The 21961-nt window shown below is 37.6% G+C and overlaps 1 protein-coding gene across 1 annotated transcript in view; it reads right to left on the bottom strand.

The window, feature by feature from the left end:
- The window catches only part of UTRN (utrophin), a 365977-nt gene that overhangs the window by 263846 nt on the left and 80170 nt on the right, over window positions 1-21961 (bottom strand). The window contains exons 8-21 of the mRNA XM_039382610.1: window positions 19952-20067; window positions 18733-18896; window positions 17954-18157; window positions 16636-16817; window positions 15788-15938; window positions 14242-14361; window positions 13406-13507; window positions 10353-10460; window positions 9614-9793; window positions 8161-8315; window positions 5681-5804; window positions 3898-3985; window positions 2115-2350; window positions 1664-1844 (exon numbers count right to left, since the gene is read on the bottom strand). Coding sequence (XP_039238544.1) covers window positions 1664-1844; window positions 2115-2350; window positions 3898-3985; window positions 5681-5804; window positions 8161-8315; window positions 9614-9793; window positions 10353-10460; window positions 13406-13507; window positions 14242-14361; window positions 15788-15938; window positions 16636-16817; window positions 17954-18157; window positions 18733-18896; window positions 19952-20067 — 2111 coding nt within the window. The remainder of the gene's footprint in view (window positions 1-1663; window positions 1845-2114; window positions 2351-3897; window positions 3986-5680; window positions 5805-8160; window positions 8316-9613; window positions 9794-10352; window positions 10461-13405; window positions 13508-14241; window positions 14362-15787; window positions 15939-16635; window positions 16818-17953; window positions 18158-18732; window positions 18897-19951; window positions 20068-21961) is intronic.

The raw sequence follows: 21961 nt of genomic DNA, 5'->3' as shown, positions 1-21961 counted from the left end.
AAACAGCTTACTGTCAGAACTGTCCTACTGTTTGTAAAAATGAGTCAACATTTTTAGAGAGAATCAGAGTTATCTAGCTTCCTTTTCTCAAAAATCCAGGATCAATTTAAAGGGGATAAAAAAAGAATTCAATAAAAAGCAGATAGGTGTACTGTCAACTAAACTACAGCAAATCCTGGAGGAGAAGAAAATAGTTAAAATAGCCTCACACTGACAAAAAATTGAGTCACAATTGCCATTAAAAAAATGCCCATAGAGAGAGACTGCATAGCAGTCCATGAGGGATTTTTAAGAAGCTCAAAGAAGAGCCATGAAAGGAGCTGTTCTTCTGTCAGTCAAAGTCTACCAAGTTTACAAATGTGCAAGTGACACCACCAGCTTTTTCTACCAGTTATATGGCTCTGGAAGGTCTTTTACCTTGCAGCAATTCAAACCATGCTGAAAACTGAAACCCTGAACTGACATTTCCCTCTGCACTTCAGCAATATAATTTCACTGCAGGTTGTCTCATTCAAAAAAATACACAAGTACAAATTTAACATATTAAAATATGTAAGATGTTTTTACCTAGCAATAACTGCTTCAAGTACACTGATAACACCTCAACTGATGTGTGGCATGAAAAAATAAGCAGTCTTTTTGTTACATGGTGTATAATTACCAAAATACACAATATCAATAAAATTATTCAAAAGTACATGAACTCAAAAAAGCTATAAAATAATCATTCATCACAGTAAGAATGAAAGCATACTCTTGTAACTTAAACGTGGCAGACAGATACATTATTCACAGTTTTCTGCATGGTTATAATTGAAGCACGCAGGCCTGGTGCAATACACTATATAGATGGCCCAACAATTTAGTAACTGAGACTATTTTTATTACACACAGGATAAAGGGTTAATGCTCTTCCATTTGGAGCTGCTAATAAAACACTTCCTCGAATTCCTCCAAAATAAAAACCAAAGGAAAAAAAAAATCTTCTTATAGGTCTGTGCTCTTGCTATTTAGTTTAATATATTACCAGAACTACATATTTTGTGTGTTACATTTAAAATCATTTAGAAACCAGCATGACTGGTTTGAATATTCACAATGAAATTTTTAATGTAACAAAAGCCCAAGTAGAAACTGCCTGAAAAGCAAGCCAGATTCCAAATCACTTCAAAGATGAAATTTGCAAAAGGAATTATGTATGACTCATGTGCTCAAAGCTATGAAAAAGAATAAATTTCACATGCGCAATTCCATTTTAAAGTCCTTCTAATCTTCCATTTTTCATGTCTAGTATTATTATTTATTTGTGTAAGTGTCAGAGAGACATTGATTTTCAAACTATATTATGCACCTTAAATATGTCTTGTTAATTCCTTAAATGAAGTTTCAGGAATGTCGCATCCTTCCATAATCGCTTTTAACACGATGGAACAATGTATTTTAAAGTGTGAGCAGAGGAGGTCATAAAAATATACTTTCCCTTGATAAAATAATTTTGCCAGTTTGACCCAAAGCTAAGTAGAATCAATACAAAAACTCTAACAGAATTCAAAGAGTTCTCAGTCAGCTCAAAAAAACAAAAAAACAAATCAGAACACAGGTAAGCAGGAGGCGTTATGTTTAAAAAAAAAAAAAATTATATATATATTTATTTTTTTTTTACCTTTTTTCAGCTGTTGGTGATGTTCCTCTAGTTTCTGACGAGTCAACTTGAAGTGATCAAGAAAACCATTCAAATTCTCCTGAATGAAACTTGCAGGCATGGGCTGAGAGGTGAGTGCCTTGCAGGTGGTTTTCAGATGTTCCAGCCGTGGACTCAGGCTTACCAGATGTGTTAACTCCCGCTGTGAAAGATTGAAACCAAGACCCAAACTCATAGTTGTCTTGTTAACAGAAAGATTTTAGTAGAGCTACTGCAGCACAGATCTTCCACATTACTAGGGCAACAACACTAAAGTATTCCTGATACACAGGTACCAAAAATCTTCCAGTCAAATCAGGCGCCCTGCATGCCTTAGAAACTGAATTACCTCACTGACTAGGTTAAGCTCCTCTGGGACATCCTGTGCTTCTGACACCTTCCAAGCGAAACTAACAAGTTTTGCCAGACTTACCTGACATAAGTCTTTCCGGACTGCTGAGGGTTGGGATGCTGAAGAAGCATCATTTTTAAGCCAGTCATCCTTCTCAATTAAAGTCTTCTCAAGCTCATTTATTTCCTTCAAATAAGCATTTATTTCTTCCTGGTACTTTATCTTTCTGGCTGCTTCTTCTAGATTTTGAACCACGTCTTTCCACCCCGACAATATTTTCTCCATCATAGTTTTTATATCCACTGTAGGAAGTCCTTCTAAAAAGATTATATAAATTATCACTATATTAACTGCAACACATTTTGATTAACAGACATTTAAACTTTCTCTTCAAATACAGGTGCACATTTGCATTAATATGCAAAATGCTTTGATTCCAAGTCCACTATCTATAAATCTATACTTATTACTTAACAGTGCTTCAGCTTTATACTTCCATGTTAATAGTAAAATGAAGAGTGAGATATTCCACTCCCATTTTGAGGAAAGACACATGGAGGGGTTTTTTTGCTGCACTGCTTTAGCACGAATGGAGCCCAATGCTCTTGTTAGGGCAGTCAAGCTTCTACAAGAGCACTTGAAGACCCTGCTCCATAGATCCTGCCCATGCTTCACACACTGACCATCTGCTTGGCACACCTACAACACAGCAGCACAGCAGCTGCAGCCAGTCATACAGAAGGAGCATGCACACAACAGCCAGTCACTGCCATTACGGGCTGTAGATTGGTTATTTTCTATGTATTCCAACATTTAAGATGACAAACAAAAAGCAATTTCTCTATCTTACTTTTTGCTGATGCAAAGCAGCTTTTCAACTATGCATTTTTTTATTATAGTCAACAGACACTGGCTTCATAGTCATGACCTATCAAAGCTGAAGGGTTTGTAGAAGAGAGAGGAAGAAGGATTTTTGTCCACGTTTGGAAACAATGAACAGATAAAAATTTTTACAACCCAAACTCCAGGTCAAATCAGTGGCTTTCAGCCATCAGCTTCAGTGCAATGGTATCCACTGTAAAAAGCCTCAGTTGTAGTAGGCTAGGAGGAGAGGATTGGAGATGCTTAGCAAATTGGGGCATATATGCAAAGAGTCTGACTGGAAAAATGTGACAGTCAAGAAATCTAATGGAAATCAGCATTTTCCAAAAGGAATGCTGGTCAGTGTGCAGGACAGTGACACCATCCTGTTGGCTGTCTACCAGTCATACCAACTTCACCAGAAGTCAAGCATATAGCAGATATAAAAGATTGTCTCTAGATGACATAAACATCTCTTTTATGGAGATCACATTTCACTGATGGAGTTTTGTCTCTATGAAACAAGATTTTGGCAAGGCTTTAAGATTCAACTTTCACAGATGTTAATTATAAGATCCCATGGATAAGTGTTGTAATTGACAATCAATCATTTTCTCAAATCATGTAAACATCTCTCTTGTCTTTGAGCCACAAATTGTGACTGTATCATCAAAACACATTGACAATTTTTTCCTTCCCTCAAAAGCATGTAACTGCCATTGTTACTAAAATAGAAATAATTTCTTAAAATAATCCTTAAAAGACCGCAAATGAGCACATGCACATTAAAGAAGAATAATAATGCTTTTCTATAAGCTTTAATGAAAACAAAACACACAGCTAACTAGTAACGGTAACAATGACCAGTGTCTCGGAAGGAAAATAAATGGAGGGAGAGGGACAGAATATATTGTGATGCTTAACCAGAGACAACATTTCAATATTTTTTCCCAGCAACTCAACTGATTAAATCACAAAACAGAAAAACCTTCAAGTTGCTTACCCTTTCCCATTTGATCCAAAAGAACATGTCCGCTTCGTTTCAGTTCATCTAACTTTTGGCTTTTTTCAACTCTTTCTTTTTCAATCACCTTTAAAATGAAACACAAAAGAATAGTCTCAGTGAGGGTTATTTTTCCTGACTTCCCTCTTTCCCCCAGTAACATGTATTTCCCAATTACTACCCAAAACACATCCAGTTTTCTTGAATACAGCACCTTCTAGGATGCCTGTTAGTTCTGTTTGCTCAGAAAACAAATGCCAAAGGAGTTAGCTCTCACAAGTACCAAGCAAGAAAGAGAAGGTACAACAGCACCATGAATAAAATATTGTTAAAAGGGTTCATGGTCCTGCAATGTGAAATAAGATATTGGGACAAGAGCTGAAACAAATCACTTGTGATCAAAAATTGTAATTCTTTAATGCAAAATAGTGGAGAAAAGACCTTTTTTTTTAGTAGTCCCTTCACCTCCACAGTCTCTGAGATTTCCAGTAGAAGGGAACAACCTGTTCCCTAGACTCTCAGAAGCTCTAGTGCTTCACTCTCCTTCACAAAGATATGGTGAAGGAAATTCTATATGACTACCAAGATTTTTAAAGGAATAAGTTCTTCACTCAAGTCATACATATTGGTGTATATTGCTGTGTGAGTCAATAGGTAGAATACATCCACAGAGGAAAGATAAGTTCCTTCGCCACCAAGCCACAACTTCAATATCCTCTGTGATTACAAAGAATTTCCAAACAAAAATCTTTTTGGAACTCTTGTCAAAGGTCATTACTCTGGTTTAGACTTGCTACAGTAAATTCAGAAGCGTGCGCTTATTTGCACATCTGGGAAGAACAAACACTTTTCTACCCACTTACAGCCCAATCATTTAAAAACAGCTGTTCATGGGAACCCGGTGTTCATCTTGGAGCCTTTCTAATAAATGGCTTATAAACATTCATAAAGATCCATAAATAAACTATTGGGAGGGTTGTTTTGGTTTTTATTTTCAACAGTGCTCACATTCCAAACATTCCTACTGGCACCATTTTGTACTACAGCACTAAGGAGGAGATTCCTTATAGATATTTTTAAGTATTGTTTTTGAATTCAAAAGCAGCTTCAGGTCCTGCTAAAGCTCCAGTAAGCCTTCATTAACAAAGCATGCTCAAGGACCAAAAAAAGGCAAGAATATATTCCTTCTGTTTCAGGAATGTAAGATAAAATGGCTATTTCATGGCTCCCACAGGATTCTGTAAAATTATGTATTCGGTCTGGTAGGTCAGCAATACTGTACACAAGTTGTAACTATCGTGTTTCCTCCAAAATAAATAGAGGAAACATGTCGAAACATTATAAGAACACACCACTTTGGACCCTGGGTGGTACAGTGCGTGAGTAGTGTCACAGCATAACTCACTGAGTCTCTGAGTACACCACTGGCCTATCTCTGCCAAAATTATAAAAGTAGTGACAATCAACACCATTTCCAACTGTGAAACATGAAACCAAAATGTTATTTAGCGTAAAAGATAATAATCCTGAAGACAGACACTTTTCAGAACTCCAAAGTAGACATCAGTAATATACGTTTTTAAAATTTCCTGTGGATTATGCAACCCAACACCAGCAAAAAAAGCGTGTCCAGCTGGTCAGAGATTTCCATATATGTCCAGTTCTCAAAACTATTTAACTAAAGGACTTAATCCCCTCAAAGCATGTGGATCAGCCCAGCTGACAGGCAGCTTAGATACAGAGGATACTATTCACTGAAACACTCTCTATCTCCCCATTTTACCTTCAACTTTTCTTTCATGCTTGAAGTCTCTCTCATCTTCTTGTATTCTTTGATGTCTGCTGCCTCAATGGCAGATTTTGATTTTGAAATCCAGTTCAAGAGCTCCGCACTTTCAGCATCAAACCTGGTTTAAAAGGTCAGACAAGGGTTTGGTTTCTTGGGGGGGTTTTTCCCCCCCATTCAGTCATTCTGTCTTAAATATCAGAAGTCTTAAAGTTCAGCACATTATTCCATCCTAAAACAGCAAGACTGCACACAAAATTCATGCTTCTTATATCACTACTCACAGGAAGTAGGGTAGAGACAGACTTTCAAAAACCTACTATCATAAAAATTATGCCCATGGTATTAGCCTTTGGGAATAAACTAGGAATGCATTTATTTCTCATTTTTTATACATAGCTTCATGCAAACTATAACTGTTTCTTTTAATATGTCACAAAACAGATCTCTCAATGCCGAGTATCTTGAAAGTAATAAACTGAATCTCAGGAACAAGACAAATAATTACAGTTCTAAGTGTCAAAGAAGTCTGCAACACTACTTAGTCTAAAGGAAAAGCTAGCAGCTTAAGCACTCATGGCAGTGACAGTGGACAAATCCTTTTGCACACTTAGCTGACTAAAGATTAGCTTATAGCTTAATGTTTTTGGCTACAGTGGACATGTCTATACTAACATAACTTTCTTAAGCCTAAAACCTCTAAATTTCAACCTGCCATCACCAAAAGAAAACAAATCAACTCTCAAATTAACCAATACTGTACAGAACTTAAGAGGAGGACAGATATACTGTACAGACCACAAGCCAGGCCATATTACTGTTATACTAAACAGTGTAAATCCTAACATGGAATAACAGCATCCCAATAAACGCAAAGTCACTATCCTTCACTCAAAATTTTCCTGGAAAAACCAGCAAAATTCTACTTACTGGTCATTTCTTGGTTTCAACATAAGTAAATGGAATAATGTAAAAGCATCAGAAAGTTTAAACTATTTTTACTGACCCTTTCTTTAATGCAGTTTGAACTCAAAGAAAATAGATGACAGATAAATCACCTTTGCTTTTAAAATCTAATATAGTTTTCACAGCTCATGATACAGAGAAGAAGATTGATGGGTTGCTGACTGCTTTACTGCCCTGGGACACTCAGATGCACACAGCATCCCCACCAGGGCTCACAGGATCTGACCAGTGCCCTCAAGAGGGTTTGGGAAGGTTGCTCACCTCTCCAAACCTCTATTCCTCCTCCAGAAAAAAAACGAAGATAACTCTTTTTCACTGTGCAAACACACATCACCTAGCATAGCGACCCCCCACTCTTGACGCAGCCCTCTATCCTTGCCCTAAACAGCCTGCCAAAGATTTAAACTAGTGACACCTCAAAGAAGTGCTCATTTTCTCAGCCAAGCACAAAAAGCAAAACGCTGAGTATACGGCATTTACTTCCTTAATTTATCTTGAAACAATTGCTTTAGTTTTAGGTGCGCTATTTATGAATTCAACACAAGTTATTAAATATTGGTTAGCCTAGAGGAGAATAGGCTCCAGGGAAACCTTACAGCAGCTCTCCAATACTGAAAGAAAATTGGGGAGGGACTATCAGGAATTGTATTGATAGCACAAGGACTAAATGTTTTCAACTGAAAGAGTATATTTCGATTACATATAAGGAAGAAATTCTTCAGTATGAGACACACTGGCGATTGTCTTCAGTGATGAGACACTGGAACAAACTGCCCAGAGAAGCTGTAGATGCCACATCCCTGGAAGTGTTCCACGCCAGATTGCATGGGGCTCCAAACAACCTGGTCTGGTGGAAGGTGCCTCTGCCCATAGCAGGGGAGTTGGAATGAGATGATCTTTAAGGTCCCTTCCAGCCCAAACCGTTCTATGAATCTACATATGCAAATCAGCCAGCCACCCCAGAAATACTTGTCAAAGAAGACATCATTGTAATATTATTATTATTACTACATACCGGGGACATAGATTTCTGAGCCTTTTTTTTGTGCAGTTTCTCCCACTTCTCTCGTATATTTATGGTGATTATAAACAAATAGTAAATCAAAACACTTAGCATTTTCACAACACTTTCTAACCAAAGATGAGAAGATATTTTTACAAAAAGAAGTAAATATAATTAATTCTATCTTCCCAGTAAAGGAGCTGAGGTATAAAGGGCTGAAGACCTGCTTCTATGAGAAACAAAACACACCCATGTCCCTTGGAAGTTAATGGAAGGTACAGGTTTTCTGTTGCTCTGAAAACAAGGCTGTACACAACACTTCCTTCACGTTCACAGAATTGTTCGGGTTGGAAGGACCTCTGGAGATCATCTAGTCCAACCCCCAAATCCAACCTCACAAGTGCAATTTAAGTATTGTTCACTTGCATAAAAGAAGAATCAAAAGCCAAGACAGAGAGTCTACGTAGTATCTAATGAGTGAGCAAAAATGGTAGTGACATACACTTACTTTTTCTTTGCTTCACTCTCCCCTGGAATTTGCCTTTTCCTTGGGAGTGGTGGTGGGGGCAACTCCTGTCTGGACTGTTCCTTCAATGGTGTTGCTTCTGCAGCAGTCTTCTGTGAAACCTGTGACATTCCTACACTTCCTACAGCTTGAGTTACCTACACAAAATAATTTAGGAAAAGGATCACATAACATTTGTAACACAAGCTGAATTGCTTTTTCTTAGTTTCTTTTATTCATCAGTTATAAAAGCCCATTCATTCACTCCTCCAAATGACCTGCTGTCATGAAGCACACCTTTATCATAGATGCACTCCACAGAAAAATTTCATTATTCTCATTTTACAGATGGAAACCAAGCATCAATACTCTCAGTTCAACTAGAATTTCATGCCAGACGAAACGAACTATAATCAACAAAAAAAGGATTATATCTATTTTTCTTCAAAATTTGTTCACAAAAGGAACCAAGGTACCTGAGGTCTATTAACACACAATTCCATATTTTGTATTCATATCTCATAAAACCAAGCCTAGATCTCATAAGGATCTAGGTGAATTTGACCTAAAAACTCACTCATGTCAATAGAAACCTTCCATGTTCCTTAAGGGGTTATAAAGTAAGACCCAAGGGAATCAACCTGTAAGTTCCAAGTATGTGCTTGATATTTAAGGGGAGTGAAAGGATGAAGACAGGATTTGGTATTTCCTAGCACTTTGACTCAAACACAAGAACAAACTATAGCCACATGGCTGAAATAAACCCCTTCTCAGACTGCACAACTCATTCACTATACACTAAATGGATCGTGAATCAGTGCCATGGCTTTCATCATAACGACATATTAATATCACATAAAAAGGCACGAGTTATAAAACTGTCAAATAAAATTCTCACAGAAACCAATGGAGTTCGGTCTAAATAAAAACATTACCAAGCACTCAAAACACTAAAATAAACATTTAATAATCCAGCTTGGCTATCATGGTTACACATCAAACAAACAACTACTCTATTTTCAACAGATGAGAAATCATACTCACAGAGCATAAATGCTTGTATGACTCCCATTTATTTATCTATTCTGGGTTTTGCCTTTGTTTTCTTTTAGTATCAGATTTAATCCATTCCCAGCACTCTTATAATGTTTAAAGGCATTTGCATTGATTGATAATACATGGCAAGCCTGCTTTACTCATCAGAAAAATGAAGCTTAATCTGTGTGAGAAAGGAGTAATAGTACTAGTCAGGTTAACAACTTGGGCTTTCGAAGACCAAAAAATGTAGACAGATCTGACAGCAGATAAAGTCAGCCTCATGTGAAAAAACACTCACCTACCTCTCTAGCCTAACGCCAAGAACTCTCCTGGGCAATTTCACCGACACAGTATCAGCGAAGTTTGCACACACACAGTAATCTAAAAAGCTAACAAGTAATAAAGCCCTGTTAAGTACCTGGTTAGAGTAATCCTCTAGCTTCTGAACCAAACTGTCCCACCTCTGAGTTAGTTCTTCTTGATCCTGATCAATTTTGCTGGATGCTCTGTCATTCCCAAGGATTTGGGCCACCTCCTGACCTAGCTCATTCAGCTGGTCTAGTGTTTGACGTTTCATACCCATGTCCTCTTTCAAAATCTGAAATTAAAAGCAAACATTAAAAGATGACATCAAGTATTCTGCTACCCCTTAGCTTTTAATTCCCTGTCTGGGAGGTGAAGGGTGTTGTGGGGGTGGTGACGGAGGTGAAAAATGTACTACCTGAGTCAAATGAACAGTTCTCTCGTGTAAATACAGCCCTAACAGACACTCTTTTTAAAGAGCACATCCTTGAAACAGCTTCTAGAGCAACCAGCAGTATCTTGAGTAACAAATTATTAGTTCAATGAAATAAAAAACAAACCACACTGCAAACCTACACTTTGGAAAACACAGCTGACTGGTGGCCCGCAAAAAAATACAAACTCCGTCAATCATCTAGGATAGCTGTTCCAAAGTTTGGCACACCAACCTGGAACAGCCATAGAATAGGTTGTACCAATTTTTTTTAATTCATGTGAAAGAATCCGGCAGGAGAAAATGTTGCCTGGCTTCCAAAGTGTCATGCATTCACAGCTCCTACTAGGGTCAAACTGGTAATCTGCCATTCATTTAGTTTATGAGGTTTGATGGGACAGTGCAGGGTAGTGATACTCACTGCTAGTTTTCGAACATTCACACTCAGGTCTGTTTGATCTTTAAAGTTGCTTGTCTGGACCTTACTCAAAGCCTCTTCTTTCTCAATTAACCAAGCTTTCAATAAGCACTGCAAATTGTAAGAAAAATAGCACAAGAAAATATCAAGTTTGTCAAACAGCTATTGACAACTTCTTTAAGATCTTTGCATTCAAGGCAATTCTACAGTCTTTAAACGCAGGAATTTCAGTTGACTTCAATAATAGATAAAATGGGACAAAAATATCAGATTAGGGAATGAAGTAATACTTTCCAGCAAAACAATTTCAACAAAATCATTTCTCAATTTATCAGAGCACATTTCCCCCAAAGATATTTCTAGCAAACAGACATCCATCCTAAAGCTGACATAGGATTTCATCAAAATGGCATGTACACTTTTTGTTTTCCACCCTTCTTCCTCCATGACTCAAACTCAGTTGTTACAAGTATTTTCTCACAGAAGCTACACTGCTGGTAATTCAAAATTCTTTTAGTCCAGGCAGTTGATCAAAGATACTAATAAGTCACCTCCCTGTCTATGGTACCTACTTTCAATTGCAAAATAACTTCAGCAAATACTATTTCATTAACTACTGAAAGCTAGAGTGGTCTGCTCTGAATAGTTCTAACTCGGGGATCTTGAACTTCTTCCGTTTTTTTCCTAGGAAATCTGTCCTGGGTCTCACTTTGCTTCAGTCATATAGCACTCCTATGGTAACACCAGCAATAACTGGCATCAAGTATCAGGAAAGATTTTATACAGAACATATTATGTTGCAACATATTACTGCTGCTGCTGCACAGCAGTTTCCATGGACTAGAATGCCCAGTTCTCAGTTGCATAGCCACTGGTGCACTGCTGTTCCTCTGTGTTTAAAAATAAATCATACAGCAAGGCAGACCTTTCTGTTCTTTGAACAACACAGTTTACAAAAGCCACTAGGCTCCTCAGTCTAGCTGTATACTTTTGTCACTGTCCCAGAACTTACTACAGCAACCTGTGGGCCAAAGGGTTAAGGCAATTTATATTTCCAATGTAAACCAATATGCAAAACGTACAGACAGAAAATACAATGGTGGTGGAAATGCCATAAGGCTGTGAGAAACAAAATTATAACATCACATACTCCATGGAAAAATCATGCTGGCATCCCAGCCAACATATTTTATGCATAAGAGGAGCTTAAAAACCCTTCAGTGTATTCAGTTAATTTCTGCTAAGTCAGCAGTCAAAGATAACTCTCCCTAGAAAACTGAAACATAATTATCGCAGTGCTAAGAAGTATCTGACATCTGGTACCAATTGAGGAATTTGTTTCCTGAGTGGTAAGAATTGTGGTTTCCAAAAGCTTTCTAGGCAGCCACATAAAGGCCGATGCATCACTGTTGCTCATCTCTCTATATGTTTGGCCAAAATGGAAAATGCTAGTACCTAAATGTTTTAGCTACTTTTCTGTTAAAGTGTTTGTATTCAGTTTTCAAGTAGTTTCAAACTATAATTTTTGTAAGTCACTTGATCATTCTTAAGGACAGAGAACTGTAATTCAAACCTCTTAGTAACAAATGCCTTGTTCAGTTGAACAATGAGTGCAAACATAGGCTAAATCTAAACCAACTAAAACAAACTTGTATTTCCTCATTATTCACTGACATTCTACATTAAACACATCCATTGTTTCACTTTTGCACAGTAACATAATTATATACAAATTAAAAAAAGCTGAATGCAAAAGCAACTCCAACAGAAGATGACATTTTTAACAGTACTGTAAGAGCCAATGAGTGGCCAATTTTCCCCATGAAAATATAAGGGTGGAAGAGGACAGAAATATGTTCACATAGAGTCACCAAAACTAAGAGCACTTGGAAGTTCATACTTTGACATACACAGCAAGGATTTTGGGGTAATTGTTATTTCTCAACTCAGAGTTACCATGACCAAGAGGTGCAAAAAAATGTTAGCACACAATTTTCTGGACATACATGCACAGATGACAAAGCAGTATTTCAAAGAAATATATATAAACAGATACTTGGCATGGGATAAACCAAAATTTTAACCTTGGGTCCATATCAACAAGGTCACATGAGCTAGAAATTCAGTTTATCAATATACTACAAACAGATACGGGAGGGGTCACGGAGAAACACATAAGCAACCCCAAAACCCGCAGACAAAAACATCCTTGTCAAAGAAACCAGGCGGCAACTGATACCAACAGCTTATCAGCACTGTTCAACTTCTTTTAAGTGTCTACACAATCTGAGTGTACTGCTGTTTAAACAATAGCTTATAGTAATAAATATCATCATTTAAGGGGAAAAAAACAATTTCAGTAAACCCTTCAAACAAAAAAACCCATCAACTCTTTTAAACTGTAGCATCAGGCATGCAAACCTAGCACACATAGCTGTGTTAACACACTTTTATGCCATCAGTTACTTTGTGTTTGAGCAGTATTTATTATATATGTAAAATACATGATATCAAAGCAAGAGAACACTCACAATTCTTGACAATTCAACTGTTCAGCTGAACTCAACAAAATGAAACAAGCTGCATGCTTCATTATATTGACCAAATGCTTGATGCTAATGATTTTGAAAATAGTTATCTATTGATTAGCTGATTGCACAGTCGTGTATGTGTATCCATGTTGGAAGCACATATACCTTAATCAGGAAAATTTCTGTAATTACAAAACCACCAGATACTTAGAGAACTCATTGTAATTTTGCTATTATGGATATTCACACTTCTTGGCCATTTTGCAAGATTCCTTATAAAATAATTTCCAAGGTGTTATAAACTTTCTTTCTTAAAACTTTGGGAAATACTTCTCTTGCACTTCAGAGCTATTCTAATCCTCAAAAAACAGTGGGAACCCAAACAATAACAAAGCCTAGCTTTTCAAGGCTTTTTTTCCCCACCCTAGTCAGGGGCTTGATTATTTGTTTGGGTTTCTTTGGATGGTTGTTTTTTCCCTTCCACAAATCAACTGGTCAACCCTGAGTAACTGAACAGCTACCAACCTGTTCTTCCAGCAACTCTTGCCACAAAAGCTGAATTTCTTGCAGCTTGACCCGTCGATCCTCAGTCCAACGACAAACTGCTGTCCACCGCTCACCAAGCTTCTACAAAAGCAAGAAATGCTCGTGAATGATCACAAACCTCAAAAAGAAACTCTAAAACCAGATACTCAAAAAAAATTTCTACTTCACATTAACCTCTTCCTTCATTATATCTACCTCCTTGTCAGTTACTGCTATCACCGTATTGCACAGAACTGGAGATTAACACTTTCAAAAACATTCACTTATGGCCTTACCTCTGCTCTTGCTGAAGTCAGTGAGCTATTCGATTGACTTCAAAGGGAGCAAACAAAGTAGCGCGAATTCTGTTCGAATAAATTCTGTCCCATACTCACTGTACCTCAGGTTACAGTCCTAACCTCTGATAAAAACAGGAAAATACTTCACATGATACTCCCTAGATAAATCATGTTCATATCTTTAAATATTTTTCCTATCAGATTTTAACTTCCTAATAAAAATTACTTATATGAAATAAGAGTTGCACTATGCATCTTCCCATTGTATGAAACTGCTGTAAGGATATGCTACAAAAGTATCTAAGTCATTGGGAATGCAAATAGGAATTGAGCTTGAAAGTCATCAAAGCACTTTTGCAGGTTTTAGCTTGAGCTAATTTATTATTTTTTTAATTAGTATTACTTCATAAAAAACATAATTTAAATTACTTTCTATAATAAATTGTCTTTAAACACAAAAACACTAATTAACAATTATACAGAGAGATTTTAAGTAACTGTTACTACAGTTAAAAAAAGAAGGCTCTACCATTTTACCTGCAATTGTTCCTCCAGAATAGCTGTTGCACTTTCCCCACTGTTTTCATCGACAATGACAACCATGTGCGTTAGGGAGTTTACCTTCACCTGTTCTGCCTCTAGATCACTCTGCAGGCTCTATAAGAACAAAACAGAGGTTACCAACTTTGAATACATTTGCTAATCTGCTCTTTTGGCACACGGACTATCACAACTGCTGTGGCAAAGGAAGTACTTCAGATTCAACAGTAAAGCAAAAAATCACTGCACAGTTTAAGTAAATGTAAGCAAAAGGCTGCTAGAAATGAACCCAAAACCATTCTGTTGAAATACTGGTAAACATGGGAGTGCTTTAAGCTGTATGCACCATACTTGACTAGGAGAGTCATGACAACTGCACTGACTTTCTATATATCTAATGTTATAGGTTGGAGAGCTTAAGTGTTTCTATACAAAGCTCTTATTGTTAATAAGCAAGTACCATAGGGCATGCCAAACAGGGAAAAATCACTAAAAATCAGGGAAAAATCATCTGTTAAGAGCTGACAATATAATTCCCATAAATACCAACAGTGTAATAAGTGATCATGATGTTCAAAGCCAATAGTTAAGAACTGCAGAAAACGTGCAGTTCTGATTAGTTTAAATCAATATGAAGATTTAAATATTCATACAATAAAATTATAGAATAACAGATTCCATGGTTAAAGCCTACCTCCAAAATATTCCTGCAAGATCAATAAGCCTTTACAGTACTATAAATGTCACTTTTCATCCCCGCATATCCTAAGCTACTCCATGAACAACACGCCTCAAACTTCCCAGACTTTGAAGACAAAAGAATGAAAATGTGGGACAGAAAACTACACAGACCAAAAATAGTCCACTGTTCTTGTTCTGCGAGGTATGTCCCATGCTGGGAAGAAGGTCAAACCTCAGCACTAAGCACAAAAACTAAAGCTGCAACCACGACAAATATCAAAAAGGACATCTTTCTCCTTCACATCTTTTCCTTATTATTGCAGGATAAAAAGGCTGGACTTGCATCCAAAAACTCAATTGAGAGACAAACTACTTCCAAAATATTATGCACATCGGAGAGCAGTGTCTATGCACCCCTTTAGGATGCAATTCCTGTAAAAGCAGGGACTGGAATCACTGACTTGGAAAGCCCTTCCTGATACCACATTACTTTAATCTGCAAGTCTCAAGCATGCCTGCCAGTCACTAAGGGCAAGTTTGTCCACAGTATATACATAGTGCATACTGTTCCTCACACCAACAATTTACCAGGAGAGGTCTTTGCCTCTGCACAAAGTAAGGGTAACAGTTTTCCCTATAGGTTTCACTTCCTTCATGAAGCAAATATAATAGTCAGCAGTGCCCAAGCCTTCAGTTAAGACTTCCAATTCCTTTCTACCCCATCATCCTCCTTTTCCAAACACCAAATGCAGCCATGTATGACTTCTGACACAATCAAGTTTCTCAGCTAAGGAACCCACCAGTGTACACATCTTTCAGATACTTCTCCCATACATATTACATAGCAGACAAGAAGGTTTACCTTATGTTCTTCCAGCTGTTTTTGAAGGGACGCCAAATCCTCTGCTAAGAGCTGAGATTCCAGCTTCTGAATGCGTTCTTCTGTGACTGTCAGCCAGTCAGATAGCTGCTGCAACTGCTGCTTCTGGAGCTCCATCAGCATGTCATGCAGGCTGCAGGGGGAAGCACAGACTGAGTTATTTCAGAAACAGCTTTCCCAGGAAAGAAACTAAATTGTAGTTCATATAGGAAAGCAGCAAGGCCATTCATAAAACAGTTACCTAGCGCCAAATAAACTGTTCAGCATTAAGCTAAGGAACACATTTCAGTATTCTTGTTTCCTTCTCTTTTTCTCAACAAAAAAGTTCATGAACTATGCAATTTATATCAGTGATTGTTTCTTCCATCAGGGATTTGCTGCTAATAAAGCCTCTGCTGAGAGTCACAACAAAATGCAGCTCTTACCTTGGTAACCCATATGCAGAAAAAAACTCTTCTGAATGGTTTTTAGCTGTGTAAATACCCATAGCTATCCACATCCACTTTATAGAGAAACTTACATGTGTTTTTAATACTCTTTCAGTAGTTTATGTAACTACTGCATTTAGATACCACATATTTAGTCTGGCACATCTACATAGCATAACAGTCTCAAAGTGTTTACATTATAAAAAAAAAACCACCCCAACCAGTTAAAGTCATTCCTTTTGTTTCACCTTGGAAAGTATGAAGGTGGATTTCATGTCACAAACTGAAGTGTTAATTCTAAAAAACATTCTTACAAACAGATGCAAACCGACTTCTCCAAGGCACAGCAAGCACCAGAAGTCGGTGTGTGCCTCTAGAAAGAGGTTATGTGCCACGACTCACCGGGACTGCCTGTCCATGCTCTCCACCCTGAGTTCCTCCCAGCGGGAGTTCAGCAGCAGCATTTGTTCCTGAATCTCAAACTCCTCTTCAGGTGACAGATTTCCCTGGGCCACCAGTTGGTTTCCAGCCTGCAGAACACTGCCAACACTGCTCTGGTGCGCAGTCAGTTCCATCATAAACCCCTGAAAATAGTACAAGCAGAGATATCAGCATGGGGTCCTACAGGAGTTTATGAATTCGTAAATATCCTAAAAAACTGTCATGCTTGAAACATTGCTGCAGAATGAGCTGGTACTATCAAACACACAAACAACATAGACCCGTTCCTCTCTTTGACAAAAGATTTTCCATGAGCTACAAAAAGTCTGGAGACAGTAAAACAGAATTAATTGAGAAAAAAAAAAGTTGACCACCTCAATGAAATATCTGTTTGGTAGAAGATAGCCTTTGAACAAACTCACCAAGAATATGAAACAAACTTACTTATGGACAACAGATCATAAAATCTGAAATGTATTGTAGGAAAGCAATTAGAACCCTATGAGTTACTAACACTCAAAAATTCATATATTTACTATAAAGCTAGAACACCTCTTCCTTTGGTTCATGGCTTTAAAACTGTAGCACAAGGAAGAAATTCCTCATATTGATCAGCATTCAGATTTTATATGTTATTGTATACAGTAAGCTGACACTGGAGAAAACTAAAACATCTAACATGACACTTTAAACTTCTATCAACATTAGCACACCTGTCCAGATTTAGAACAGAGTCAAAACAAAATAATTTGGAAACAAGAATAATTTGGAAGAATCAACACAAGTTTCTGAAACAAACTACCCTAATCATCACAAGGAGACCACTGAATTAAATTGACGTGATTATCAATTTCAGCATTGCCCTCTTTCAACAGCAAGTGACATAAGGCTGACCAGGCTTTTTAGTAGTTGGCAGCAGGTAAGCACGACTCAGTCTGGATCAGACTGCCTTTGTATTAAGCACACCAGTAAACTGCCCAGCAAAAGCTGATTTTAAAAAATACGTTAAAGCTTCAAAGCATGTTCCACTCTAAGTTCTTCTAAAAAGATCCATTTTCACCTTCAAGCAGCCATTATTTGTTAAAAACAAACAAACAAACAAAAAACCCAACCACACGTAGACTACATTCAGTTAGAGGTGCCTTTCATTTAGAAAAAGACAGACAAAAGAAACAGAATGGAAGGTCTTGAATAAGGACTAGGAAATGGAAGTTCTGCAGCTTACACACACATACAAAGAAATCAAACCACAACAAAGGAATTTTCAAGAGAAGCTTACTTCATGAGTGGAAAATTGTTCTTTGATTTCCTCAACATCACCAGATATTTCCTCCTGTTCCCGAAATGTGTCCTCAGCTGACAGCAACCATGTAAGAACTTCTTCCAGAGCAGCTTGGTAGCTATCCAAGTCCATATCCACCTCTGTCACTGTGCTGGGAGTCTCTGCTCTAGAACTGTCCTGGTCCTCTTCAAGTACTACAGTCTAGGCAGCCAAGAGAAAAGGGTTGTCTTAGAAGTGCACAGAAGATGCCTTCCCAAAAGATATTGAAAACAGAACAATTTTTAGTCCATCACAAAATGTTAAAGGTAAACATTGGATACATTTTAATAGGAAAGGTCAGAGTCACTACTAATGAACTTTCATTTTAAAATAAAAAAATCTGGATAGAATTCAATCTTGCTCTTTTAACAGTGAATCTCACAACCAAACAAAACCTCATCACTATCACTACCCATCAAAAGTTCCATGGCAAATTCAGTTAAAGATTTCAGACCACCCTCTTCAGCTGGTCAAGACATATGAGAAAGAGAAGTAAAACAAGAAGCATAACACAAACGGAACTTTATACCTCAACACACAGGATTTTGTACATGAATCATAAAAGAAAAAGGAAGACAGAAAGACTGAAGTTAATGACAAAGAAGATAAGATTTTTCATATTTTCCCAGTTGTGTTGTCCAAGACAGAAGGCATGCTTCAGAGATAACTGACAAAGATGAAGGTTAGCTAAAATTACAACTTAAGAAATCACAGGCTAACTTTGATGATAAACACACCTGCTGCACGTTGAACTCTCCATCCTCACATTCCTGCTTATATCTCCTTGGAAGAGTTTCCACCTCCCGAATGTCTTCCATTGTGACTTGCTTAGGAAGGACCTCAAACAAAGAGGTTAAATACATAATAATAGACTTTTTGTCTGGAAGCTGTACAGCAACATCTGCATCAAAAAGAAGATATGGGGAAAAATAAATGAAGAAGCTGATTTTCTAAATTATTACTTAAAACACAGGTAAGACTTTACATATTGTGCACATCACAGGTTCTCCTGTTGAGTAGTCTTTAGTAAGCTTTTACCTTAAAGACCAGGTTTGACATATATTCAAAGTACTATGAAGGAGAAAAAAAAAATTAAAAAAAAAAAATCTACATTTGGAAGTGAATTCACATTAAAAGGCTTGATGTTTTTGAAGTAACAGCCCAGGCATAAAGTTGCTAAGGAATAAAAACTATTCAGGGGAAATTATTCTAAGCATCTCCTAAGCAGAAACGCAGTTCAGGGACAGTACCCATAAAAAAAAGTATTTCCACTTGGGCCCTACTCCCACTCCCATTATTAGTCAGTTAATTTTCTTATTTTTCATACTGATAGAGTTTCACTGACTCCGGTTCACTTATCTCTTGGGTTATGAGCAGTACCTCTTCAGTTAATACTTTTTTTTTTTAGTAGAAAGGTGGTGCTCGAATCTACAAAGTTTCAGAGCTTCTCTTACAGAATAAGTCTTTGGATGCTCACTTCAAAGCAGAGCAACAGCTCAGTATTTAAAAAAAAGAGTCGTAAAAGTTTCCTGGTAAGCACTCCTACACAGTATGTACTCATAGCACTGGCAGCTACTGCTTCTCAGCGTATATATAAAGAATAACACATCAAGGCCCTTAAAATGTCCCATTCTACATAATTCTCTACTGTATCTGAAAAGCCGACACCCTTGCAGTACAGTTCCTATCTAAAATGAAAGAAAGTCAGAGTACCAAGTTCAGCTTCCTTACCCACTCTCTGAATAGTAAATCAACCTCAATCTTAATATTCAAAATGCCAAAGCAGAAGCATGCACAGACATACCCTTACCCTACAAATTACATTATTTTAAACCCAAAATTAAAGGCTCAAAACAAAAATGACGGAATTTTTATTCATAGTTAATGTCAATAGAAGAAATTTCTTTGAAGAGAGCTCAGAAAAACCTCTTGTCAAGTAAAGTAACTATATCCTACCTTCAGGATCTAACAGTTTCTCAATTCCTAAGTGGTTCTTGGCTATGTTGAAAGCATTTTCCATTCGCTCAACAGGGGCCATCTTTAAAACTTTGTCCCAGCTGAAAAGCTCAGGTCTAAAAGTAAAAACAAACCAAGGAAGAAAATAAATTTTATCTAGGAAAAAAAAAATCCATAACATACAAAATATCGAGTTATGGATATGATGGTAGCTACTCAAGTAATATAAACATACACATATATACAAAATACCAACATAAGGTCATATACACAAATGCATAAATACAAATACATGCCTTTTTTTTTTTAGTGACAATCTGACAATCACAAACCAATTAACTGACTGCATGTCCACAGCAACATCCAACCTTCCATTCTATGTGTTTTAAACACAGTCACTGACTGCAACAGGAGATCAAATACTACTACTAAGAATACATAAACTTGGTTTAAAATTTATCCCAGAACCAGTTTCCTTCAGCTGTTTCTTACACGGCATTATTGGTACTACACATTTTCTGCATCAGGTACTCCTGAGTAATCAAGAGTCACTCTGCTCCTGGAAAGCCTTGTTCCCAACTTGCAGTGTGGCCATCTCAGGCCATCCCAGCCAGGAGCAACAGCAGTCTCCTCCCCACTCGCTCACTCTTCCCCATCTCCCTCCTACTCCCATAATAAAAGACAGCCTACAAAAAAAATTCCCATCACAAGTGTTCCTGAGTCACAATGCAAATCAGGCCAAGGAGCTGATTGATTTGCAGTGTCGACAGCCTTCATTTAAGATCAGTGTTAACCCAATGACATCTCCAGTCCAGCTGTGCACCCAGAACACACTGGCAGGTCTCAAGGGGAAAGAGCAGAACACAGAGCAGGAAGCAGGGTGAGCAGATAGGGTGAGCAAATAGGGCCCCCATTCCTAGCAGTACCTACACCAACAGAGGAGGATCAGCCAAGTGCTACACTAGCAGAGCTGTTAGGCTACACAGCCATTAAAATAACCTTCCGTTCTCCTGCAATAGTGGCTTCTCATCAAAACACTGCTATTGATTCTGTACTTTATAGAACTTGAGGAGGAAGAGACAAGCTTGCCTTTCATTCTTTTAATATTTGATTCAGTTGTGAATTGACCTAAGAGTATCCTTTATCATCTATCAAGTCATTACATCTGTGAAATGGGAAGGCTATAAGCTAGCTGGATCTGATAAGCAAAAAGCCAGAAGCATAGAAGCTTATGGAATACGGTACCTCCATGCAAGAGCAACAAGGATAACCACACAGATTCATGTAAAGCTTTAGCAGAGACTACAACTTTGAAAAACACATTGCAATCAATATATTGCACATGCAGTACCTGCACACTGACACGATAACACAAGTTTTAATAAATTGCAATCCAGGTATTTACCTATGAGTGAGAAAATTGAACAAAAGAGTAGACTTCAGTTCAAAGAGGAACTAAGCTAATACTAGGAAATGAAAGAGACCAGCACAGTAAAATGATAATAAAATGATATGAGGTAACAGGTCACTTAAGTGCTGCAGGTGTTGCAAAAAGTTACAGGATACCGTAACCAAGAGCTAACAATTATTCATAGATAGAAAAAGAGAAAGATACTAAGTCTCTTAAAAGAGGAGAATCTTCGTGGATCCCATTAAGTGTCAATTTAAACTAAAATAAAAAAACAATACTGAAAAAATGCCCCTTAGGTAGGGAAGCACTAGCATCTGGGTAAGCTAAGCAGCTTTGCTGTCCTACCATTTCTGCAACCTGCCCCAGACCCCTTGTTCTTTTGCAACTGCTTTTAAAGTTTCTCTTCCAGAGATGACCTGAATTTAAACCCAGGTCAAAACTTCTCAGAATGTGGTGCTTCCCTGGCTAAAGGACTTGTGCCCAAGGACAGCAAAGCTGAATTCTGACATGCTGGCAGCTGTCAGGTTCCAAGGAACAGGGAATAAAAGGCTCAGAGATGAGCAGACCCAGAGATTTTAGGAAGCCACACGAAAGCACAA

This window comes from Pipra filicauda, unplaced genomic scaffold (genome assembly GCF_003945595.2).
Source record: "Pipra filicauda isolate LSUMZ 115617 unplaced genomic scaffold, ASM394559v2 scaffold277_size1012519_pilon, whole genome shotgun sequence".
Classification (NCBI taxonomy): Eukaryota; Metazoa; Chordata; class Aves; order Passeriformes; family Pipridae; genus Pipra; species Pipra filicauda.
Note: the sequence above shows the minus strand (reverse complement) of the source record. Positions and strands in the feature narration are given on the sequence as shown.